At 42.0% G+C, this 26,198-nt stretch overlaps 2 protein-coding genes across 3 annotated transcripts; one reads left to right on the top strand and one right to left on the bottom strand.

The window, feature by feature from the left end:
- Positions 1–2,140: 2,140 nt before the first annotated feature.
- Positions 2,141–9,846, bottom strand: LOC125716474 (basigin-like). Of its 2 annotated transcripts, none has more exons than XM_048988781.1 (8): positions 9,628–9,846; positions 6,563–6,725; positions 5,417–5,511; positions 5,098–5,231; positions 4,703–4,979; positions 3,486–3,510; positions 3,299–3,397; positions 2,141–2,984 (listed from the first exon to the last, which is right to left on the bottom strand). In XM_048988781.1, exons 1-7 carry the CDS (start codon positions 9,683–9,685, stop codon positions 3,337–3,339), a joined length of 813 nt encoding a protein of 270 aa, XP_048844738.1. In that variant the 5' UTR covers positions 9,686–9,846; the 3' UTR covers positions 2,141–2,984; positions 3,299–3,336. The 2 variants fall into 2 exon arrangements, with proteins under 2 accessions (XP_048844738.1, XP_048844737.1); XM_048988780.1 differs by having other exon boundaries at positions 3,324–3,397; positions 9,628–9,843.
- A 2,319-nt stretch (positions 9,847–12,165) lies between these two features.
- LOC125716440 (follistatin-related protein 3-like) lies at positions 12,166–19,720 on the top strand. The gene is made up of 5 exons (XM_048988723.1): positions 12,166–12,468; positions 13,366–13,551; positions 16,837–17,052; positions 17,734–17,961; positions 18,110–19,720. The coding sequence occupies exons 1-5, from the start codon at positions 12,402–12,404 to the stop codon at positions 18,145–18,147; spliced, it is 735 nt and encodes a 244-aa protein (XP_048844680.1). The 5' UTR covers positions 12,166–12,401; the 3' UTR covers positions 18,148–19,720.
- The last annotated feature ends 6,478 nt before the right edge of the window (positions 19,721–26,198 follow it).

The following is a 26,198-nucleotide window of genomic DNA, read 5'->3' as shown; positions in this document are numbered from 1 at the left end:
GTTTAAAAGGGAGCATTGACTGCTACAAATCAATGCAAGGTAAACATTTTCGATCGATTTTACAATAAAGCTGGATTTGTGCTTGCAGTTTACAAGAACTTTCTGCTTAAATGACAAATTTCAACAAATCAGAAATATAATTCGCTTTTGTGCGCACAAATTTTTTCGTTAAACGTTATATGTTTTATACACTTACCTTCATAAAACATTGTGCAGAGAGTACATGGAAATTATACAAGGTCACATGAAAACAATGTGACAGGCAGGGTATGAATGGCAAGACGGGGGATTTATGCTCCTTCGGTTGATCGTACTGTTATCTTGCAATGACAATGAGGAAATGTGGCCAGTGAATGCGACTCCGGCATTCTGCAACGGCACCGGCGGTAGTATCCAGGCCAGGAACCTCACCAGTTACGCAGCAAGCAGGAAAGCAGAGCTGAGCGCAGGGTGTAAACTTCCCAGCCTGTAGCACGCCTACAGCAGGTGGTGTAGGGGTGAAGCAAAGGAAAAATAATACAATGCCCAACCCATCCCAACAGCCTTCTCTCTCTGCTGCAGTCAGGGAGATGCTACCTCAACCCAGAGGCCGATACTAAGAGACTTAGATTGAGTTTCTGCCCTCAGGCAGCCTGCTTACTAAACGAGGGCTCATAAGAGCTAACACACCGCACATTCTGTACCGTCACCACTCTGTTCTGACAAACTACTAATACAAATGCACATAATTAAATTATCGCTTTTATGTTTTGCCCTACTGTTTGATCTAATTTAAAAAATTTTTTTTCGTTTTAGGTCTTTTCAGTGGAGGGAGTGAGGAAAGCATTTCACTACACACATATACAGTCTTTGCATGTGTGACAAAACTTGAAATGGGAACATCACTGTTACATCTATGATTTGACATGAAAATGATTCAGACAAGGGAGTGCTGTGCTGTGCTCGGCTGTCAGCCTGGTTCCTCGCTATGCTTTAAATGAAAGTGCCCATTGAAAATGGGACAGTACAAATACGTCACATGGGGAACCTTGGGAATTCATCCTCTAAGCAGTTATCCTGGTCAGGTTCTCAGTGGGCCTGGAGCCACAAGGCTGGGGTGTACCCTGGACGAATGCGGGGGATATACATACAAAAACATACTATGGACAACTTGGAGACACCAGTAAACCTCTGTGCATATCTGGACTTTGGGACAAAGCCAGAGTATGCAAAGGAAACAGACAGGACAGTGGGCAACTGCCCACAATACCCATAATCTAGATGAATTCAAATGGAGCTTTGTCTTTGACATAAGAATGACCTGCAAAACTTGCAAAAACCTCAACCCTTAAGCCAAGCCATTATCATAATGCTCCAATTTCACTGGGGTGAGATACTGTATTTAATGTAGAGCTATTGACTGGCGATTGGGAATATTAGGATTCACAACCTGTGTGGGCAAGTACACGAGGAGAGGAGAAATAGGATTTTCGTACTGTCAATGTGCAGAGGGACTCAAAGAAGCCAGGAGCTAAAGACATGAGGCAGTGTAATGGCCTTAACAGTGCGGCACCGTTTAATAAAACCCAGGAAAAAATGACAATATTACCCGAAGCCATTTACACATCTTTTACACGTGTTAGAAGCGTGTGCGGAGGAGAGACACTATTCCCGCGATGACTGAATGCAGCACTGCATGCAGAGCGTCGCAAAGCACTTGCTGCAAAAAACAAGAGCCAGTAGCTGAAATGGGAAGCATCACAAAACGACTTAATACCACCGCTGATAGCATCTGTCGGCGGTTGGGTGATTCACAAGGACATCACTGACACCACAAGGTTAATGTACAATGGAAACGCTCAAACCCGAAATACAAGAGGACGCCACTGCCCAGGGGTGCCTTACCTTTACACACGTCAGACAATCACAGCCCGGTCACGCCACATGACGGTAATGGTGAAATAAGTCTCCGATTAGCACGATGGGTGAAATCATCTATGTTCGGCACCAGTAGACTCTATTGTTTCCCACTGAATTAAATCAAGCAAAGACTGTACATGGCACCCCCAACCCACCGTGCATCTTTCAGAGCCTCCCCACGATTTAAGGGCACTGCATTATACACAGTGCCCCCCCCCACACATAAAATCACACACACACGTATTAATTGTCTCTTTAATGTTCCACAAAATGTCCTTGGTGTCAACATGCTTTAGAATAAAATTTGACAACCAGTCACAATTCAAATTAATGCTTCAGAAATTAGATGGCATAACGGACTTTAAGCTTTCTCGCTAACATACCTCAACATTATATCCCACTTGGTCATCATGATCAACCCCCTCCCCAACAAACTGGTCAAATAAATTTCACATGGAGTCAGCCATGTTACATTATGCACTTAAAGTCCACAATGGCAGATATGAGATTCTGGGGGGGGTGAAGAACATATTACAATTACTTATAAAATGTGCACAAAAAGAGGTCATTAAAGCACTGTAATAAATTGTCTTAAGAAAACACATGCAAGCTGTAAAATCGGAGCCACCCAAAGCTTCCGTGCTAAGATTGAACACAGGCAAGCATGTGGACCCATGTGCTTTTAGAAAAATCCATTTCAAATGTGGGTCTTTAGCACAAGTTGTTAGTCTGGCAATTAAAATGTGGCAAAACACAAAAAAACAGGAGGACGAAAACCCTAGATTTACATAACACACATTCAGGTATTGATATTAACACACCGAAAATGAAAATGCAAAGCAGTAACCATGCTGTAGTTTCCCCTCCACAACGACACCCTAAATTCAAGATGTACAGTAGCTTGGCTGTCAAAGCAGCAACATTAATACAAGGGCAAAAAAGCACTAGCGCATCTAGGAGACCACTCACTCAACCCTGGGCGTGTGCATCTACACTAAAAATCTGTGATATTTCAACACCAACGGCGATCTAGAATTAATGCAATTCCGCATGATGATGCTTCTGGATTGTAGTCTCCTAGATTCCTGCAAGGACAAAAAAAAAAGTTAATAAAATCACCATTGTGATACATCTACAAATTAAATAACCGGAACTTAACGTGCAACATACAGCCCCATCCAGGTCTTCTTTTGTTTGGCAAATGATATGGTAATTGGGATGCAAAATTTACAAGCTGTTTCAGCAATAATTCAGCTTCCGATAATCCTTAAACCACAAGGAAATTTTATTTTTGGATCAGACATAGGCAAAGAGAAATGAGCAATATGACAAAAAAAGGGAGCAGTCAACACTACTGAAAGTGAGGTCAGGATCGAGCAAAAGCAAATCGCATCAGTACCACAGCAGCGGAACAGCTCTCACACCTGAGGACGCCATTCAGTTGGAGTTCCTCTGCCGGATGTTCTTGTCTGTGTGATTGGCAGTGGTATCGCCTTTCCTGTAGGGGGAAAAAAAACGCAGACAACTCAGACTCCAACTCAAAGCAGGTAACGTCATCAAGACGCAAAAACAAATGTTTTACTTACAGAGGAGCAGCACCTGAGTCGTCATCTACAGGATGCCATCCGCACATAAGGAGTGAAAGACATTCAATTAGTTTAGTTGCACACAGGATAAACACCAAACTTAGCATAACCATCAGAAAACAGCACACAGCTAAATAGCATAACACCCACATCACACAGGAAGTCATTTTCACACTCTTAGCCAGAGCAATATGGGCCTAAGGCTATTAATCAGGAAGAAATCACTAGAGCAAGTCAGGTGGTGGATAGTTCAGATTCACAAAGTAAAAATCCAGACCAAGATTTTGTTGCAGCCAACCAGTTGAGTATAAAGAGGCAGCCAAAGAATACTTAACTGGGTGGAAGAAAATCATGATCTGGATTTATACTTTCTGGACCCGAACTATCCGCCTCTGGTTCAAGTCTATAAAACCTTAGTCTGAGTTTCACCTTCAACTTGCTAAAGGTACAGGATTTTTTTTGGATTTTAAAACATGCTAAAATAAAACCAAGTCAAGCCAACCTTTAAGCAAAATGAAAACTGCGTTTTGTTAATTATGATCTTAATATACAATCTAGCTGCGGCAAAATGCAAGCACAGGTCCTTGGGTGGGGGGAAGGAGCGAATCGCAAAAACAGGACTCCACCCCAACCAGCACAGAAGCTACATGGGACAAACATCTCAACTATATCATGTGTCAGCTTTTCATGCAGAACTGCCTCTGCCAGACACCCTACTGTGCAACAGTGCACATAGGGCCAGAAAGAGATGCAGACTTCCACCGGCACCAGACCTTTCTTTGAAAGGCAACCAGGGAGAGAGTCATTTTAAAATTTCTGCAACCATAAGCAATTTAGTTACTAATAAGCCAGCATTAAATTAATTTATCGGGGGGGTAAGGGGGCTAAAAAGGAAACCCACTTCAATCTATCATGCAGGTTTAACTTACCAATGTGTAAAAAGCCGCAACAAATAACAAAATCAGTGAATAAACATTGGAACAGAAACTAAAAGAAAAACAGAACTTGACACACAAGGAAATGAAATTTACAACTGTATTAAAGATCCAAAAATAAAGAAAATTTTAAGCAGTGTAGTTGTGGCAATAAGACATTAGAAGCCCACATTCCGAATTTTAACCTGAACTATTAGCATAGATATGAGGAGCTGCAGCACTTCTGTCAGGGACAGATGACATATTGTGTTAGAGTTGGGAGTGGAGAAAAAGGAAGCATACCGTCGCTGATCTCGTCGGGCTTCCTGCGCTTCTCGTAAATGAAAATCACGGCGATGAGGACAATGACCTCCGCCACAATGCCAAGGAAGGGCCAAAGGGCAGCCAGCCGACTGCGCACACGCAGCTGAATGCTGTCCTCCTCCACGCCGAGTTCGTTGATCCCACGACACACGTATGTGGCGGCATCGAGTTGGATGTCCAGATCAAAGATATTCAGGGTCGTTTTGTTGGGTGTGCTCTTTATCTCATACTTTTCAGTGTTATTGGTAATTATTTTCTGTGTTAGGATGAAGGGGGGGGGAGGAAAAACTAAAATACCTCTACGAAAGATAAACAATTCAAGCCAGTAACCAACACACACAGAAAAAAAAAATACAGCAAAAACAAGCACATACCTCGTGCATGTCATCCTTGATCAACCAAACCCAAGTGTTAGGCAATGGATACCCATGGCTGACACATACCAAGACACCCTTATCCTTCTCATTGCCATGTTCAGAATGTTTGGACGCTCCCACATGGGGAACAGCTGAAGTAGAAACCATTATTATATTATCCATTATTACAAAAATCGCCCCCCACAGGGAGCCAAAATTACATTTTCCAAAAAGAAATACATTATTCACTAGGTTGTCCAACCACCATGCAGTTCCACGCAAGTGAGGTCAAGCCAAATGATTCATTTACCGATTAATTTGAATATGAATTACTTACTTTTGACTTCGATAGTCTTATGTTCGGTGTGACCATCTACAAAAGTAAAGACGCAGGCATACACTCCTCCAGAAGCAGGATCAATTTTGTCCAACCTAGCATTAAGAAAGCAAAATGAGGATGGCACCAGAACATTCAATGACAGATTCAGTGAAAAGTCACACAAGACCACAGATTTTCCATGTTCAAAACTAGACAAAAAACAGGTGAAATCCAGAAGGGGGCTGCAAGTGGAGAAGTTTCTCCTCAAATTACAGCTGAATTCCACTTGGTTCTAGCTAGCTGAAACCACAGGTGTATCAAACAAGGTTTATATAACACACTTTACATTCACACACAAAGGATCGAAAAAAGGCCTTTTGAGAGCCTTGCTGCAGAACAATTTCCACACAGAGTCGTTTGTGAAGCTCACTAAAATTTGCATTCTTACATTTACATTACAAACTTAGTAAAATTAAAACAGACCAAATCCTTAACCTAGTGTTGAATCATATTTCAGATCATTTTATTTTAAAACGTGAACCAAAATTAAGGCTGTGCAGCCAGGTGATGATATGGGAATGACGGTAAGTGCGCTTCTCTCCCAAATTACGCATGCACAAAGCCACACAGCACAGAGCTGTAATTCGAAGGGCAAGCAATAATTAACAACTGTCTAGTTATTATATCGCGTCTGCTAATAGCAATCACACATTACTAAAGTGCTCCGTCAGCAACTCAACTGCGGGCAGCATTCACGCACCCCATTCTCCTTAACCAGACTGTCAGGCCTAAATCAGAAGAAAAGCCCCAATCATCAATAAACCAATGGCAAGGGAGGGGGGTTAAAGGTCATCTATCAGGACTCCTTCTCCGGCAGTAAACACTATGCTTTAAAGTTTAGAATCTTGTTGACTCTAAGCAGCACTAAGACAGCCCTTGGATGCCAGAGCCCCATAGGTTTAACAAACTGATCAGTACTCAGTTTACATCTTAGGAACTTGGCAAACACTAGCATTCTCCAATGGTCTTTGGACCCTGCGTCAGGTGTCCCAGTTTAAAAAAAAAAAAAAAAAAAAAAAGACTCGAACAGAGAAGCCTCAAACAACCGGTCACTCGCACAAGCAAACGACACCCCCCGTTAGACAAAAGGGGTTAGTCTCATACCTGTACTCCATGTGCCTTGCTGAAGAGTCCTTCTTCGTAGCCTCGATAATCTTATCATTTTTGGTCCAGTAGTGACTCTTGACCACCCACTCGGTGCTGCTGAAGTTACAGGTTAGAACGGCAGAAGTGGCATTGTACACTTCCAGGGGTGCGGCCACAATATCTGCAGAACAACATCAATTTTAAGTTAGTGACGCGCGTGTGACATTCACTACAACCTAGGTTTACCAAGGGCCATAGTGTCTCAGAGGTGGCAAAGAAGCATATACTATGCAAACTAACCACACTAATGGATCCAGAACTATCCGGATGGTTGGAGCGCCTGCAGTTTTCATTGCATTCTAGCCCTCAGCTAATAAATTAGCCTGCTTAAAAGGCAACGTCAGCTGCTGGGAATGGTCCCAACAAGTCACTGTCAACTGGAGGCAACTGGTGTCATCTTCCAACTAAACCAGATGCAATGAAAACTCACATGCACAATGCTGGGCTCCACTAACCAGCACCACTGAGACAGCTCTCCCAACCTCATAAACAGGTACGTTGAACGGGAGCAATGCAAAACCAGAAGTCCACAGCAAACGAACACAGGAGAGACGAAAGGAGAGATGGACAGAAATGCAGAGGAGCACTTACCAAACAAGTCTTGGTTAGATAACGGACAAAAGGAAAGCCAAGTAAAGGCTACACCATCTGGGGGTCACAGTAAGCTGGCCCCCCACGTTTAAGTGACATGTGGACACAATGCAAAGGCGAGAACCTACTACAAGACAGAGGGTTCAAACGAAGGTATGCTTAAAGCAGCCAGCAGCCTTTATAGGGAATGATATAAAGCTGGTACAGCACCCCTAAAACAATTCTGGCAGGAGGATGCAGAACATGGGGGCCAGCGGGAACAGAAGTATGGGCTGGGGGCACTGAACAAGTCACGCTCACCCTCTAAAAACGGTTTGGCAGCACATACTGCCCTCAGCGGGCAAACAGCTGCATGCCGATCCTCCCACTGACTGAAAGCTCGGAGCTGAAGACCAGCCAGCAACCTAGTCAATTACGCAGCTGGATAAAATTCTCGCTAAGCACCTCCCCTTCCCTCACACCATGCTCCCGCATGTCCCCCCAAAAGATAAAACATTACCCACAGTCTTCAGTATATTCCATTTGGGTCAAGGGTAACCTCACTAAACTGACTGAATGCTACATTGGTAAGAATCAAAATGGGTCATTGGTAAGATGCCTGATGGTCAATGGGAGCACAGACAAGAGAAAAGAAAAAAAGATAATTAGAAAACAAAACATGAAATGGTGAACAGAGGCTCTGGATTTAACAGCAGTTTACCTGTCAGGGAAGCAGACAAGCTTAAATAAAATATTCAGGGTAAATCAACATGTGAAATCCACAGCAGCATGATTATAACAATTTGTGAAGATGAAACTATTTTCGGTGGATGTGCGGGCAAGGAGTGTTTAAAGGGTATGGGGAAACTGTGGCACAAAAAGGTGGGAAAATGTATTAGAAATATGTTCAACAGAATAGCAACTCACTACAATTTTATAAGAATTTGACTGTGGTAGCATCTTAAACAGACTCCTCAAATCAAATTTAGTTTGGAAAAGTGTGCAAGGACATTATTACAGAAACGAGGGCTGAAATGCTACGTATTGATGCATTAGCACATAACTTTAAATGCGATACTCCCTGAGCTATGCACTCCCCCTAACAGAACATGGCAGTCATTGCAAAATAGTCCCTTTGAAATACTCAGGCCCACATGACCCATCAGACCCCCACCCCCCATTTCACCTTAAACCACTGTGGCAATATCTTTCATGTGGGAAGGGAAAAAAAACATGAAATGTAAAGACAAAAAAAAATCTACCACAACCCACAGAGGGTCTAAACCATATCAAATGGTTTAAAATCAGTCAGTTCCCGTTATTGTAATGATGACTTAAATGCTGACATAGCACTTGGTTAATAAATAATACATTTTAGAAGTAGTTTCAAAACAGTTTACCACAAGGTCAATGTAGTAACCTAAAATTTAACACTGTCAAACTGCAGCAAGTTTAGTGCTGCCGCTCATTTTCCCTGAATCCAAGGTAACCCGACATATCGTATTAAGGACACCCGTGTTATCAGGGGAAAAAATGATTTTAATGCGGGGGCCTAAAATTTAATCCGCTAGAACAATGCAGGCGTGCAAGCCATTATGTTAAGACGGGCGAAATCGGCGTCTACATTATGATAATGAAAGTTTAATCGTAAATATACGTATTTACCCTTGCATGTTATACATCAACTTTAAAACGAATTGAAACCAATTACGTTAAGCACTTTAATCGACAGCGCGCTGAATCCACCTATTTTTTTAAGTTAATAGGTTAAAATACAAAAAATATCAAAGCATCGTGCCATCAACCGGCTTAAAACACTTTAATGTAACATTTCGAACTTGTCTCCAGAAGCATTTTCCATCGACTCTGGTCATAAATACACGCAGTTAGTGGGCTAACGTTATACTGTATACTAGTTAAGACCAGATCGTCGCTAACAGTTTAGCTGTTAGCCAAGAGGCTGCCCAGCTTAACTAGTCACTCATTTTGAAATATTACAAAGATGAATCAGACGCTGCTACATTATTTCACGCCCAGTGAAACGCACAAGCCAAACGCAGTGAGGAGCCAACATGTCTGCTCGTTACTAAAACACTGATTCGGCCCGGAAAACGGGGAGGCCATCGAACCACTTATCTTTTACTTACTGCTGGCACTTATCGCTATGGTAGCCAACACGCCGCGCAATGATTAGCTTGTTGACCAAGTAGCTACTTACAGCAAACAATTTTCTCGCATACCACCTGTAACAAAGTGACCACCCTACAAACAAAACCAATAGATACATTTATACATAAAAATGGCTAATAGCAAACATTATTAACGTCAACAATCTGACGAATAACCTAAAGACACTTCCGTTTGCTTAATTATTTTTCGAGGGGCAGCCAATACGTTACATAGACTGCGTGTTCGGTTATGTAATACATATTAACATTAAAAAAACAACTCACCTGAAGCACTGGCTTTGTAAAGGCATAAAAAGAAAAACCCGAACGTAAAGAGCATCATTTTCGGATTTTAGCCCAGCCGTAAAAGCACAGAAACCTCTCCTCTCGGCCACCAACACTTCACCTTAATAACAACCTTCGCTTTAGAAGAAGGCGACCGACCGAAGGCTATTTGCTCCACACCCGCCGCGCACGTACGCATGTGCGCATCACACGCCGGCACGCTCACTTCCGGTGGAAAGATTCGAGTTCTTCCGCAAGCTCCACCCGTCCTGCGTCTGGCCTTGAAATGGGGTCTTGTTCTTGTTGACTTGTGATTGGACAAGATGTTCAAGACTCTCTTTAGTTAAACCACTAATCCAGATGTCCCATCAAATCCACAAAATGCATTACAAAGTGATCCAGGCTTTGACCATACACTTTGGCTGTATTAGCATACTTTGCTAATGGTTTTTTTTATTCTCATCAAAATTAATTTTCAGTCTGTTTTTCTAACTGGGGATTGGTATTGGTATGATACGACTTAATTCAAACAAATTCTCTAGAGTTCAAACTAGGTCTTGACCCAGCAAGTTTTGGATTTTGCTTTATCGCGGCAAAATATCCCCATACACAGATATCATGTATTATGAAATATTCCTGTGTTTCGTATTTCAAAATAAAGTAGAATTATATTCTAATACATCAGCAGTAAAACACACAGTTCAATGCATGTTCACATAAAAATTCTACTGATTTGTTTCATTCAATCTAGGCATAATCTATACTTATCACTGAATATGCATAAAGAAAAAACTCATTTTGAAATTGAATACAACATCTTCCATTACGGAAACAGAAACATCTTTCTTAGATGATAGCAACTCAGCCACTTTCACAAAAACTAGGTGTTATATTACTTAAGCAATAATCATAAATATATTTTCAAAAGGCTAAGATATATTTTGCTTGAGCTAACCTTTAAAACGACACTATGATGTACTGTATAACTGCATAATTTATTTTATGGCTTTGCATGGATTATCTTTCACAATCCATATTTCACATCAAAGCCATTTACTTGGAAGTTAAATATAAAATATGACAATGCAATTATTTGTGATATTAATGTAGAAATACAAGTCATCCAGGAAGTACATTTAGGTAAGCAGGTGAAGTTGAACATAATCTGAATAAAAATCAGCTTCACAATCAACATATATTTCAGCAACAACACTCATATGCTAAGCTAAAGGGGTAGAAATTAAGAATAAGTCTATCCAATCAAAGGAAGAATTCAAAGGAAATTAAGACAATTTGAACTAGGACAGGATTAGTCCCTTTCAAGGAAGACGACCCAAGAATCTGAAATAAATTCTAAACCGTAATGTTTGCATGCCCTATACGGTTGAATAATGATGTACAGTGTAACTATCTGTTCATTTACAAACAGTAAATTAAAATTATGAATCTCTGACGGTGTAACAGACATACTGCAAGAACACCACTATAGACCTAAGCAGTCAAAATACTTAAGTATGTAATACAGCCACTAGAGGTCAGTCTAGAGATTGTTCTCAACTGGTAGAGCTTCTGCTTCTGGCTATTCTGTTGAGGATCGGGGGGCGGGGGTGGCAAACGACCTGTAGCCACGTCTCTTGGGGGCACGGGGCTTATATGGCAATCTTTTTCAGCATCTCTGACTGATTATTTTTAGGGGGCCACAGATGGTCACCCCTCCCCATGGTGCCGATCTTTCTTGTGTCCAAACTTATAGGCTTCGTAAACGCTTTACTAAATTTTAACAGAAGCAAAAATATAGGCTAAGCGTTTACAGTAAATAAGCAATAGTAGGCCTATATATAAAAGCAGCAAGTACTGAAATATGGATTTCTGGAATAATAGATAGGCCTAATACTGGAGGTCGTCATATTGGCATTATCCATTACAAGCACTTCGTTGTTTTTATTTTCTGTTATGTTTAATCTGAAACACTCATTCATACTGGTGTGTTTATTACATTATTAATGATTACGTTTTGCAAATGATAAAACCAATGACACCGATACAATTAAGCAACGTATGTCGGTTGACTAAAGGCAAAGCCCACAGTGAACTTTTTTAAATTACATTCAGTCGTACACCTAATGGGTATCACCAGATTAGAAAGCTATAGGCAACAGGACATGTATGTGTGGGCCATGCATTCCCACGGTATGGGTCCCGCTCTGCACGTAAGGTGGGGGTACGCTGCAGTAGATTTATAACAACTGACAGGTTGAAGTTTCAAAATTTTTATAAACACGCTCTGGAAATAATCTCGCAGCCCCCACTTTCAGGTCCCGTGGTCTATAGGCTAAAAGGGCAGTCCTCAGTTACTACCCTCAGTACAAGCAGGGGTGATTCTAGGATTCGACCTTGGCTCAGCCCCCTGGAAGAAATACGGGATTTCACCCAAAAAGACAACTTCTTAATTAGGCCAATTCCTTAAAATACATGTGAAGGAACAACTTCGACGGCAAGCATCCTTGGCTTCTACCGAACTGCGCTTTCTCCATGCTTCTGAAAGTTACTTACATTGTCCCGCCCACTCTTACTGAAGCCGTCACCAATCCGAGTAGCGGGCAGCTCGAATATTTATACTGAGGCAGAGCGGGGCTCATTCACGTGAGCCTTCTTTTGAAACTTTTTCAATCTGTCAACAAGTCACAGCGTTTGGTTATTAACAAGTACTAACATATATAAAACGTTTATCTTTTAATTTCAAATAGTAGCTGCAAATTACAAAAAAGACCGACATGAGGATTGCTTTCTCCGTGAATTTTCTGATACTGTGTGACATAATCGGACATTATGCTACAAACGGTAAGTACTCATATATGTCCGATATGATCTTTCTGGTGTTATCAGACTTTACTATTATCGTTTTGATGGGTTTCGAATTGACGTTCGTGTTAGTTTAAAAATAGTGAACCGGCACACAAACTGAGAGATATTTTTAGGTTTTTGTTATCTGTTTTTTTTTTTAAATCCCTCCCAGTAGGAATTTTAAACTGAAAGCCTTAAACCTTTCTCATTTTCATCTGAAAACGTTTAACCTTTATAGTATAGGCATTATAGGGATTGTCACAGATGTGTGCCTGTCGTTTTAAGAGTGGACTTAAGTGGGAATTAAGAAAACGTTACTTTAATTCCTTATATAACTTTTAAAACAATCATATAGGATGTATGGATAAATGCTACTGTCTAATTCTAAAATTGTGAAATTCTTTATTGTAAATTGAATCTGATTTTTTCAAAAACGACATAACAGTAAACAAAAGCGGTGCGCAATGAGCTTAAAGGGGCTATTGAGCCTTTAAAAGGGCTCAACAGTTGTTTGTTAAGCTTCACGATGCAAATGTTTGACGTTTGCCGGGTGTAACTAAAATATTCCGATCAGCGACTGCACTTTGGCAGCCATATGAGCGAGTGTTTATCGCCGTGGCAGTGAAATTCCAAGTCATTTGAGTGTTAATAGGCACCAGATGGGAAGATTGTGTTCAGATGTCAGCCAAACGTTACATTAATTAAAACAGTTTTCCGTAAATTGTCCTTACATGCCTCATGTAGGGAGTGTCGTGTGTGTGTGTATATATATATATATATATATATATATATATATATATATATATATATATATATATATATATATATATATATATGAACTTTATGGATGTAGTGTATGTGTATGTACCGTTCCGTAACGCTTGTCCCGCATAGGGGGGCTCTGCTGGCTGCAGCAGGGAAGTGAGCCGCGCTGCTCTATGGTGCTGATGCGACAGGTCAGCTTCGAAGAGTGCTGTGGCGGGAGCAGTCTGGACAAAGCCTGGTCCAACAGTAGCGCTTCCATTAATGAGGTCAGCCTGCTTGGATTGCTGGGTATGGTCCCCTGCAGGCCATGCAAAGGTAAGAGCGTTATAAGGTATCTCTGCCACTTAGACTATAGAGAAAACATTGGCATCGTCAATTTAACATTGAAAGGACTTGTTTAAATCCTCCATAGCTCCCGATGTACATATGGTACATGTACGGCCTGGACGTCCAATAATAAATATCTTAAAGGCTTTATTTTTTTATTAATCACATACTAATGCCTGGGATTCTGGACAATTTCATGTTGCTCGGACTGAAGATGCTTAACTCCTGAAAGCTAAGGGCTCCAGTTCAGTTAAGGATAGTTTGTTTTTTCCATGCCGTTGTGGAAGCTGTTGCCAATTTGAAACAGGCAAAGTTCTGGATTCTTATAAAACGCAATTCTCCCGAGGGCCGAAAATCTTCCTGTGTTGCAAGTCTAGATTTATAGGTCTGTCCTATTCCCCAGCAGTGAATCCTAAACTCTGATCTGAATGAGTTATATCTGTGCCCACAGGCTTCTGCTTTTCTAGTGTTTTTTTTTAAATAGTTATATTATATATAATTTAATCCCAAACCATAGTAACATCATTATTTCTAAATGGAAAACATTTAAATATGCTTCCAGTTCTGGATGTTCCTTCAGTCGATGAGGACTTTGGGGAATCAGGAGCCAAAGCTACCCTCTGGGACCGTTCCATCTTCTCCACATAAAGGGAACGAGATAAATCTTACGTTCTGCTGGAAACATGTTCTTGGAGAGATTCTTCACAGAAATCTGTTCCCTGATGAATGGGCTTCTGACCTGTAAATAATGTCGACCTGGAATTCGATAGCCAAAGTAAAGAAGGACAAAGCAGCCAGAACCTTCATCTTCTGCTTCTACCTGTTACCCCTCCTGGGCCACAGGCTGCTAACAAGCCATTTCCAGGCATCTCCATTCTCTGCTTTGTGCTCCAACTGACTCCAGGTGTATCCTGTTCTTTTGGGGTCCGCTTCAAGGTCTCGGCGCCACCTAAGCAGCCAGCAACTGCTGTCAAATCCCAGTTTTTCTTAGGGGTGGTGGGAAGGGCACAGTTTCGGGTCCCCTTTCCTGATTCATGTTCATTCTGCTCCAACTCTGGTTAAAAGGCCCCATATCACGTGAACTTCAAGTATACCTTGGTATACTTCTGCTTTGGAATAAGTCCAACTTGGTATACATCCTGTTTGGATGTGAAAAATTTTGCTTGGTATATGACCTTTGTTTGTATGTCTCACATGCTAGAACATGTATGGGTCAAAATGAATCATGACACCGTGCGCTACCCTTATTTACCGCTCTCGAGATGAAGGCACGACTGCCCACGAGCGTCAGTTCGCCAGTTGCTATCATTCAGTGAGCAACCCGCGTTATGACTCTCTGTGAAGTGATTTTGTGTTTTTTTACGTAATTTTTTAGTAAATTCATTAACCATGAGTTCTAAGAAAGTTAACGAGAAGAGCCAAGCAATGAAGAAAATGGTTAGGATCACCTAGGAGGTGAAAAAAGGGATTGTTGAAAAGTATGAAGGCGGCATGCGTGTCCGGGACTTGGCTGCAGCATATGCCGAGAACGACAGCATCTAAGATTGTGAAAAACAAAGACGATGTTAAATCGGCTAACATTGCAAAGGGGGTGAAATTTGTGTTTATGTATTTTAGTATTAAGCAGTGTTTAAATTATTTTATACAACCCCATTAATATATAATATGCCAATAACAATAGGATTTCTTATTTCCATAGAATGGATTAATCATTTGGTATACGTCCTGTTTGGTATAAGTCCAAAGATCTGGAATGGATTAAGGACATATACTGAGGTACCACTGTACTTGCTTCTAATTAAAGATTCATTTGTTATTTAATGCATTTTTACTCCATAACTAAAGGGATGTTCAGTTTCATACACTGTTATTGTGTGGCTTGACAAAAATAGTTCTTAGGCAAAGGGGATTTTCTGTTTGGCAAACTGAACATAAATGGGAAACCAGAAAACAAGGGGACCAGGAGGGGTCCTGACGAGCAGGTGAACAGTCAAAGACTAATTCTAACATCTATGGGGCACAGGTAGGACACAAAGGCAACGATATGCATAGGAACCAGGAGCAGCAGTACGCAGTGAAGCAGCAAATCAGGACACACACCAACAGAAATGCACACAATGACTGACTGAAAACTCAAGGAAGGGCAGGCATTTCAAAACACACATGACATTGAGAGACAGGTGTGAGCAACAGTCATTAAGGACTAGGACTATTGAAGCACAGATAAGGCCTTTCGACAGATACCAAAAGGTTCAAACATTACGAGAGACTAGAATAATAAGGGTAACTGAATATTACTGCATACAGGGAGCAAAACAAGGAACGGTACAGAAATATAGCAAATAATAACTAACACAGGTTACACAAGGAATCATAAATGTTAAATTATAAAGGTAAACCCTTGATAAAAAGAGAGCTTGGATGACACAGCTGCCTGCTTAGTAGCAACCCAAGGAACAGGAGAACACACTCGGAAGCAAGAACAAACGTGATGGCCAGCGGCACCTGTTGGTCAAACGGGGAACTGACACAGAGCAGGCGGCTGAACAGGCAAACACATGCTCTCATTATCCAGTGTTTCAAAGCAGTGTTGGTACTCAGACTTATGCAGTACCTTTAACCTGCACTTTCCTGTATATAATGGGCAATTTTTGAAATAGCCATTTCCTGCCAGTTGGTGTGAATTAAGAAATGCCACAAGTCCTGGATGTTGTTGCAGACAGTGCTGGCCCTTCAGACGCAAGGAAACAACTGGATATTAGGAGCTTCTAGCAAAAAACAGTTAATCCCTTTTTACCGGATATTTGGGGATTGTGCCTGGGCAAGACCAATTTACAGTTGAGTAATGGTGCTGGAGATCAGTGACTAACCAGTGTAATGTACCCAGCATGTGACGTCCACGCAGTCTAACAGCCATGCCTGGACCAGGCACTAGATTACGTTGTTGAAAATCAGTTCCAGTCCAGACTCATTCTTCCTCCAGTTCCTGGAAGGCTTTGTTTATGGTAGGGGGGTGTTTGTCTGTATGTGTGTTCATTTCCGTGACGTGATCTCAGTGAGTGAGTGGGTGTGTGATCTGCAAATACTCACCAGTTAAACTGTGAATCAGCTCTTCCGTGATGAGCCCAGTTTCTCACAAATCAGGCTGTGCTTAAACTATAAGGATCATTACCACAGTGGAAATTACTTACGTTATCGAAGCACTTTTATGCCGGCGTACAAAGGAAAGAGAATGAAAAGCGCCTGACCGGTCCTGACATGCCATTTTCACAGAGACGTGCGAGGGGGTGAACTGCGGCCCGGCGAAGGTGTGCCAGATGAAGGGCGGCCGGCCCCACTGCGCGTGCTCACCGGACTGTACCAACATGACTCGGGGGGAGCCTGTGTGCGGCAGCGACAGCAGCACCTACCGGGACGAGTGCGCCCTGCTGCTGTCCCGGTGCCAGGGTCAGCCGGATCTGGAGGTCATGTACCGGGGCGAGTGTAAGAGTAAGCAGAGCCTTCTGGAAGCCACAGCATCTTCAAAAGCATTTACTGGCAAACAAATTATTCAAGCAAAATATGGCTAGGTGTAAAGGGTGAACTTCTATAATAATAATAATCAGCAATCAGTATAATCATCACCATTCTCCCATCCATTTTCTAACTGCTCCAGTTCGGGGGAGCGGGGATGCACCCTGGTGGGCTGCCAGTGCCTCACAGGGCACACACCCTCACCATCATACCCTTTAGGCAAATCAGAGACGCTAGTTAGCCGGATTACAGGAGGACTGTCACCGAGTATTATTACTAACCATCCATCAAACTTGTACCGTTCATCATGCTTAGAGTTGCAGGGGACTTGAGGCCTGTTGATCAGCTAGATAACTTTCTGGATTTAAGGTGCCCCAGTTTAAATGGACTTCGTCTTCGTTCGCCTACATTTAGCGTTTTGCTAACCCAAAAATCCGGCTTTGTGATGCACCCCCTGCAGCCTACTGAATCTTCTATTATTATTATTATTATTATTATTATTATTATTATTATTGATAATGATTTGTTGATTGCTAGTTTATTGGTTGCGGTTGTTGTTCTTAGAATATGAAAGCAATTTGACTTAAATTGGCGTAATTAAGGAGGAATGAAGGAGTAACAAATGTTTCTGCCCACCTCCCCACCCCCCCCCCCCAGAAAACTGCTCCAAGGTTGTGTGCCCAGGCACGCACACCTGTGTCACAGACCAGACAGAGAGTGCCCACTGTGTCATGTGCCGCACTGCCCTCTGCCCATTGCCCCTGATCACAGAGCGGTCCATCTGTGGCAACAACAACATCACCTATGCCAGCGCCTGCCACCTGCGCCGGGCCACCTGCTTCCGTGGGCGCTCCATTGGCGTCCGGCATTATGGCCCATGTTCGGGTAAGATGGGGGCATCCCACCCCTTGTTAACTGCGTCAGTGAGGTCATCACCACATCAGTGAGGTCATCACCACATCAGTGAGGTCATCACCACATCAGTGAGGTCATCACCGGCTGCTCTCATTGGACGCTGTCCTGTCTCCCACAGGTATCCCTCTTAAACGTGCTGTGGAAAATGCCCTGTAGCCCTGCTTGTTCAGCTTCTCTGGATTCCCTGCGATTGGCGTAGTACAGACTGCCTGGATATTTTCCTGTTCCTACAAACAAAGAAACCACTCCTTGTTCAGCGACTACCTCAGTTTGTGACCAGTTTATGACGGTAATCAAAGATTCATTTTCCGACCAACGCGCACATTTTCGACCAAATTTCCTATGCCTGACAATTATGAATGCTGGGGTCAGGAGGTCTTTGACATAGAATGTTCTGAATGTGGAAAGGATGAAACTAATTGAGAACAAAAGGCTGCAGTAATGTTTTAAGCATGACCGCAATCACACCTAAGTTACCATGATTTTCACTTAGTGACTATTTCGCTTAAAGACTTGGGCATTGGAAAGGAATTCGGTCACTAAACCAGGAGTGGTTATATAAACCAAACACATACTTCTCTTCAGAACAATAAGATCTCGGTTACACTTTATTTGACAGTGAATAAATATTTAGTAATAACTCGGTTACTACTGAAGTACAAACCATAAATATAGCAGCTACTTGAGATAAAAGATGTCAATTCATTAATGTTGAACAAACATGAGATCAGTATGTCACTTGTGTTATTCATTACTTGTTTCTTTAGGGTTTACAGAATTAACAGGTATAGTAACAAATACAGTAACTACTTCAGATAAAACATGCGTCACGATTCATTAATGATGAATTAACATGAGGTCAGTATGTAACTTCATTTCTGGTTAATTAATACACAATTAATAGTATAATACTATATTATTTGTGCCCTGTCAAGTAAAGTGTTACCAAAATCTTTACTTGATTGTCCTAGTAAAAAAGGGGGTGTGGAAGTTTCATATTTCCAAAGCTATCTTTCAAAATTATGAGATTATTGAAGAGTAAACACATAAATGATGGTAAATATGTAACCTGTAAATAAAATATCTCCTATTTTTATAGAACACAAGGTTACCAATCATGGACCACTAATTTTTAATGTATACTGTAAATGTGTGAGATGTTTTTTGTATGTTACTATATTAAAATTACAAAACTATTTCTTAGGTACTTGAATCTAATTGCGTTCATCTATTATGCATGAACAAAATTTAAATCATGGTTCATGTTGAGAATATTCTTAGATAATCATTCGGTTATGTACGTATCATATACAGATCCTACTTTTCGACTGTTGTGCAGTAACATTTGAGAGATCAACAGGCTCTGTGGGTGGGTGGATGTTTTTCGTGGACTGGAATTGAACTTTGATCCATCTGCAGTCAACCAGTTACAAACTTCATTTGCCAACATGCTATTATTTTGCCTGTGAAGTCAACTCTGGATAACTAAACACTCAGTGGACTGTTACTTTAACACAAAGGATTGGACACATAAAAATGTGTCCAGAGATGTTTTGTATTGCAGATTTATTTTCATTATAATTCATAAAATTACAACAATATCTGATTGTGTTTTCATCTGTTGTAAATCTGCTTGTTCTGTAAATTTGCTTGTTAATAGAGGTATATTGTATTGTGACAGACAAGGTAATTATTTTTATATTGCCCTTTAAATACACATTACAACGAAGTCTGTGTGTCTTCTTTATTTTGTTCAGTTCAGCATTACTCATTTTCCTGTTGACATTTTTGATCTTTTTATTTTTTCGAGGACCTGGATCAATTGTGTTGTTTTTCATTGCATTTTCCACCCTAGTAGTGATTTGAGAGCCAGACTGTTTCACATGTACCAGACCGCAGAGCTGGGTTTACACCACACAGGACACAGGACCTGTAACAGGAATAGAGTGTCATGGCTGAACGAGACCTCAGCTTCGGCATGACTGAATACTGAATGCAGTACCTCATGGGCAAACTTCTTTGTGCAATGTCACATTGTCTCAGATGGTATATGCCACTGTGTGGGGGGCACCGGTTGCTTGCTAAATTGGCACCCCCTCAGCTCTGTCTGGAATTTGATCCAGTTCATCCAGGACCATCTTTGAGCCCCCGTGAGCTTGAATCTCACAGCTCTTGAACAAACTGAGATCACTCCATATTTTTTAAGAATCTGCCTTTTTGAATTCTGGTTTAATCCTGGTTCTGCTGGCTGAAGGCTACACTAAGCGGCAGGCTGTTTCCAGGCTCAGAGTTTCTAAGACCACAGTACACAGGAACAATGTGAAACAGGAGACACTGGGAACGACAAAAACCAGACAGGTAGAGGGCGGAAGCCAATTTCTAATGCCAGAGATGACCAGCAACTTATCCAACAGTGCCTCGTGAATCAGAGCGTGACATCAAGTGACCTTCAAAAGGAGTGGGAAACATTAAGTGGTGTGATGTGCTCTGCTAGGACAGTTTGTATCAGGTTCCTGGAAGCAGGACTGAAGACCCATAAAGGAAGGAAGAAGCCCTTCATCAGCGAGAAACAGGGAAGAGCCAGGCTGGAGTTTGCAAAAAAATTTAGATTTTACACCGATTCACACCCATAAATTGAGAACTGGGTGAAAGTAAAGATTTTGCTATGGTCTCTTGATATTTTCCTGAGTTGTAAGTGATTAAACTAGACTCCACCTCTTGAAAGGAGGCGTGACATCAGGGGCATCAGAAGCATTTTGAATGTGGGGGGGCACACTGGCATAATACTAATATTTTATGTTAAATGTGGGGGGGTCATGCTGATGTGTGACATGAAGGGCAGTCCAGGCTTCAAGGAGAAGCTCTGCTGACATCTAGCAAACAGTTCACGGCCCCCACGTCCACCCGGGGATCTGGCCTGCAGAGGGGCATGCGGCTGTCCATAGCCATGGAGAATGGCTCCTGGGGTGGCCCCACGACTGCCATGGGAAGTAGCCATGCTCGAGGCAGGCGTGGGGGGCTGCGGAGGAGGTGCCGTTCTGACTTGGATCTGTCGGCTCGTATGGAATATTCCTGCCTTGTTTTCATCTGCTTGAAAGGCTGTAGAAGCATCTGGTTTAGTTTCAGATCCAGTCTTTTAAACTCAGGTCCAATTGCTGCTCTTAAACATAAACAATAAAAAGTGCAAAAAAAAACAGTAAAAATCGTGTCATCGACATTCCTTCTCCCTTGTTTTTGAAATTTCTGCAAAAAAAAAAAAACAAAATAAAATGGAATATGATGCCATCCAACTTCAGCCATTAAAGTTTACAATGCTGATACGAGAATATATGATCTGACCATTCAAAAACAAAGCGATTATTTCAGTACGGCTTACGGAAAGGGCAGCTTCAGTGCATACTATATTTCTGGTTGATTACTCAAATATGACGTAAGTCTATAACTTTATATTGTATGTAATGTATATAATGAGGCAATCAAGACAGGAGCATCAGGATTTTCAAGTAAAGCCTTTGAATTCAATGCTAAATACCTTGTAAACACATCCCACAGCTTTGTAATATACAGGCTACGTGATGAAAGGCTTCTGCATGTTCACAACCCCAGAGGGTGTGAAAACGGCTGTAATTACAGAAAGAGCGAGTGTGTAACATCATGCAGTAACCCAAAGTCGCGTTCTACCAGGGGGGGCGTGGCCCACGTCATGTGACCACAGTGAAACCCGTATTTCTGTGGGCAGCACAGTTTCTGTACCCAGTTCTTCAGTGACTCCACACTCCCGGCTGACTCACTGACCACCGCATTCCTTCATCGCTGTCATACCAAACGCCGTTGTATACATGCGGATTATGCACTAATCGTAATCATTTCCGCGCCGCGCCCCAGATGGCCTCACAAAGCCGTGCGTCATCCCTTCTCTTACCAGATGATGACCTTCAGCAAAGCCTGCGTTCATCTGGCAAGGTCGTCTTCCTGATGAGAGCCGCCTCCGCTCCGATGGCGCTTCCCATCCTTACTGAGGAGCTGCTCCTGAATCTGCGAACCTCTTTTTTTAATGAGAAAACTCTCATAAAAGCTTTGGGGTAGAATTGTGGCCTGTAGTTCACTCTGCATCACACTCATTAACCTGGGACATACTGATCGAACGGAGTACAAATATGTCGAAAATCTTGAATTCACATGCTGCCGAGGGAAGGAGAGATTAGCTTGTGCATCAAAGATGAAGGACTGCGAGGACGATGTTTTTACGGAAAACCATCTGCCTGCTCCCGACCAGGTGACATCTGCCTGGCGAAAACTCCAAAGGCCCGATGCAGATTAATGGGTTACGCAGAGTGCAGCAGAGCATTTCAACATCCGCTGTCATCGCTGGAATGAATTAATAACTATATTCCAACCCTCGTCCAGCAGATTAATAATGCCAGGATTGCAGGGGGCCTGGGCTCCACCTACAGCTAGGCGATATGGAAAAACAGTTTATCGCGACGATAGCGGAGCCAGAAATCATAATGTAAAAATCAAGTGGGCCAGTCCCATAACGATTTGTTTGGAGATAAAATTACTCTGCCCTCAACTATATTTCAAAGTTTTTAAATGACCTGTGGCATTACTAAGGCTAAGTGAACAGAGAAAAAGAAAAATCTATTTGCCTCTCAACAGCATTTTTCCCCTGACTGATCTAACCACGCACACACATACCTGCCAGACACAATCACTGTATCGTACTGTATCGTACTGTATCGCTCGTCGTGACTCTGAATGGGTGGGCTGAGCTCCTTCTAGGTGGGTCCAGGACCACCTGTACTGCTGCAGAAGTATCACAATCGTGTTTTTCATATCACTTGATACTGATAATTATCACAATAAAATTGAAGTCATTGTGTCAAGGCTCGGTTTCTGCTTAAAATTCCCCTAAAATTGCACAAACAGATTTACAACACAGGAAAAAGGCAACAAATTGAATGGACCAAAATCACTAGACTAATTGCTGATGTTTGCGTCTGGAGGAGCATGCATGTTGTATGGATGGCAATACTTCAAGCGTTTTTACCGTATTTATCCACAATATCTCAGTTTTACAAGGATGTTGTGGCTGCTGAGCTGTTGCCTTCTTCACTGACACTTGCAGTTTCCTCCGTCTAAGCACGCGTCGATTCTATCATATTACCAAAATAGTCGCTTACGGCGTTCTCCGCAATCAACCTTATGTCCCAATTCAGGGGCTGAATCCTCCATCGGATGCTGCGTCCGTCGCAGGTCAAAAAAATCCATGCAGAGAATCTTCGGGATGGGTCGGGCCACCTAAAACACTTCAGGTCTCTAGTGTATGCTGATTGGGTGATTAAGTGGCTGTAATCCCCGGCACCCTGCCAATCAGTGATGTGGGAGGTTTGCTATGTACTCCCAGCAACCAATCAGAGCAGAGTCACATTAAACTCGGGCTGCAGTGTGCGGCTTCCTGAGCTTCCTGTTTATGTAAGAGAGACCAGCCATAAACGGTCCTGTTTTAATGAATGTCAGACATAATATAATACATCTGATGGCTTGTGCATTGACGACATTTCTGCAGCTGTTTCATTTCTAAAGCTTCTTATGAAGCTCAGTGATGTTCCCACTCATAAAAATGCTTTACTGCGTATGTGAGTGAAGCTTCTAACATGCAGCTTCTAACATGCAGCTTCTGGCTCCCCTGAAGACCTTTACATCACAAGTAAACACAAAACGCCCGGCTGTCACCTTCTTAAATACACGATCCAACCATAAGAATCCCTAATGAATGATTTCAGGAAACGACTGCAAATTGGACTATCTTGGAGCAGTGGTTAGCACTCATGCCTCTGGGACCAGGGTTCGAGTCTCCGGTAGGGTTCTATGTGTGTGGAGTTTACATGTTCCCCCCCTTATCGTCATGGGGATTCCTCCGGGTACTCCTGCTTCTCCCCCACACTCCAAAAACGTGCTGAGGAAAATTGGGGTTACCATATTGTCCATAGGTGTGCGTGTGTGAGTGACTGGTGCAAATGTTCCGTGATGGGTTGGTGCCTCATCCTGGGCTGTTCCCTGTCTTGCACAGATAAACTTCTGACCCCCCGTGACCCTGAATAGGACAAGCAGCAATAGAGCATGGATGGATGGGTAATTCATAAAACACAATTGAGGCAAGACCAAAATGACTTCAGGAAGAAAAATACGTTACCAACTTTATACTGGTCAGCAGTGTGAAGTTTTCCATGACGCACTTCCAGGGTCATTAAAGGTTTGTCGGCTCACCATAAATTTCCGCCCTAAACTATCTTCTATGGTTTTTGGTATAACAGTGTAAATGTACTTCGAGATGCTACAGGAGAGAGGTTCTCCCACCACTTCCTTTGACCCGTCCCTAAGCTTCCCAAAAGACTGAATGAGAAGACAGACTTTGCAGCTGTCCTCTGGGGGCAGATCCACTCGTTAACTGGGAGCTTAATTGGTCCCAGGAAAGTCTGTTTCACCCATAATAGCTGCTTCTCATCTCACTGGCTCCTTTGGTTTTTAAACTGTATTCCATCTGTTTTAGTTTACATTATTCTTTACCTTACTGAAATTTGCTATGATTTATGAATATAGATGCTAAATACTGTACACTCATGGGCCACTTTATTAGGTACACCTGTTCACTGAGGCAATCATATGTCAGCATCACAATGTGTGAAATCATGCAAATACAAGTCAGGAGCTTCAGTTAATCCATTCAACTCCTCTTCTAACATCAGCCCAGTATTTGACACAACCATCCAATACACCCATGTATTATTTTACTCAAGCACTAACACACATTGTTTGCCTAATCAACACCTCATTGACTTTTTTTAACTAATTTAATGAATTAAGTGATCTGGTGTTGAAATTTAACAAATGCATGGAATGGCTGGGGTGTTTTGGGACCTGAACTTTTTGGAGAACCACAGTTTCCTGGTTATCCTTGTTGTGTTGTTCTTAAGTTAACTATGTTATAATGCTAAACTGTGTTTCTTGTTCTGAGCAAATATACACTTACTACCCAGATAAACTTTAAACATTTCCTTTGACTGTCTGGCATAGAAACTGTATTTGCTTAGCTGATACATCTATGAACCAAATTCAATAAAACTTGTAATTTTTCATTTGTTAATACTGGATATTTCAAGCACCTAACTGAAACAAAGCCTCTTCGATCAGGTATTACTGGGTTATAAATCTGCATATTTAATGATTTTGTTTCCTGTTGCCGAGAAAAATATCAATGCCCATTCGTTTTCCATAACCATTAATTTGATGCAGACTTATCGTCAGCCTGTCCTCAGGGGCGGGCTAAACGTCTGTCTGAGGCCCCGAGAACTAGGGGACCCATGAAGACAGAATTTCCATAAGTTACATTTAAGGATATAACATAATATAATCATTTAAATTATAGTAACATGCATGTTATTTGCCTTTTTAGCGACAGCTCTCAGGATAGACAAAGTTGCCCCCCGTCCTGGCTGTAATTCCATGTTGAGTCTTCGCACTGGCAAAAAGTAGCTGATCAAGAAGAAAACGGCACAAAGATACCAAACTAGCATTACAACTCCTTTGTCTGGTGCTGTCTTGCTAAAGCGGTAGACAACTTGTGAACAGAGGCAGAAGAGAGCACAATTAAACGAACGTCTGCAAAAAAATCAAGACTAACCTCCACAAAAGAGAGAATAGTTGAACTTATTAACTTTGATTTGTCGATCCTCCAATGTGATACCAACCCTCCCCAATACCAGATTTTACCTACAGCACTCCAGATCCCACCCAGATCGGTAAGTTTTACACTAGCAACCCACACTTTGATTAGAATATTATTGATGTTTCATTGTTTATGATTTCTTCTCTTTTCTCTTTCGGATGCAAAAATATCTCCAATGGCATACCATGTCAGCCTAGGGCCCCCAGAGAAGTTAATCCGCCCCCACCTGTCCCTGTGAGCAGAATCCATCACAGGGAAAAACCTACATTCCCACAATAAGGTCAGTTTAAAAACAGTAATCCATCCAACAGCAATACTCCAGAAATGAACTGTAGGTGAGTAAGTGTTTGGAAGATGGATACAGGAACATCACCGGCCTGTTACGCAAGAAAAGTTGTGGTAACGCTACCCTCCGTTGCGATAGATGGCGCTAGCACTCTCACCGGACTTAAAATGGGCTCTGGCTGAAGAAGAATGT

The sequence above is a fragment of the Brienomyrus brachyistius genome, chromosome 21 (assembly GCF_023856365.1).
Source record: "Brienomyrus brachyistius isolate T26 chromosome 21, BBRACH_0.4, whole genome shotgun sequence".
In the NCBI taxonomy this organism is placed as follows: domain Eukaryota; kingdom Metazoa; phylum Chordata; class Actinopteri; order Osteoglossiformes; family Mormyridae; genus Brienomyrus; species Brienomyrus brachyistius.
The sequence above is the reverse complement of the archived record's forward strand: the minus strand, read 5'-3'. Positions and strand labels throughout refer to the sequence as shown.

Excerpts from the sequence above, each read along its gene's own strand:
- LOC125716474 (XM_048988781.1), bottom strand. The coding sequence starts at position 9,685 with ATGATGCTCTTTACGTTCGGGTTTTTCTTTTTATGCCTTTACAAAGCC. Across the intron at positions 6,726-9,627 it reads TTACAAAGCCAGTGCTTCAG|ATATTGTGGCCGCACCCCTG; the intron begins GTGAGTTGTTTT and ends GTTGTTCTGCAG. Across the intron at positions 3,511-4,702 it reads GCCCGACGAGATCAGCGACG|ATGACGACTCAGGTGCTGCT; the intron begins GTATGCTTCCTT and ends GGCATCCTGTAG.
- LOC125716440 (XM_048988723.1), top strand. The coding sequence starts at position 12,402 with ATGAGGATTGCTTTCTCCGTGAATTTTCTGATACTGTGTGACATAATC. Across the intron at positions 13,552-16,836 it reads CCCCTGCAGGCCATGCAAAG|AGACGTGCGAGGGGGTGAAC; the intron begins GTAAGAGCGTTA and ends CCATTTTCACAG. Across the intron at positions 17,053-17,733 it reads GTACCGGGGCGAGTGTAAGA|AAAACTGCTCCAAGGTTGTG; the intron begins GTAAGCAGAGCC and ends CCCCCCCCCCAG.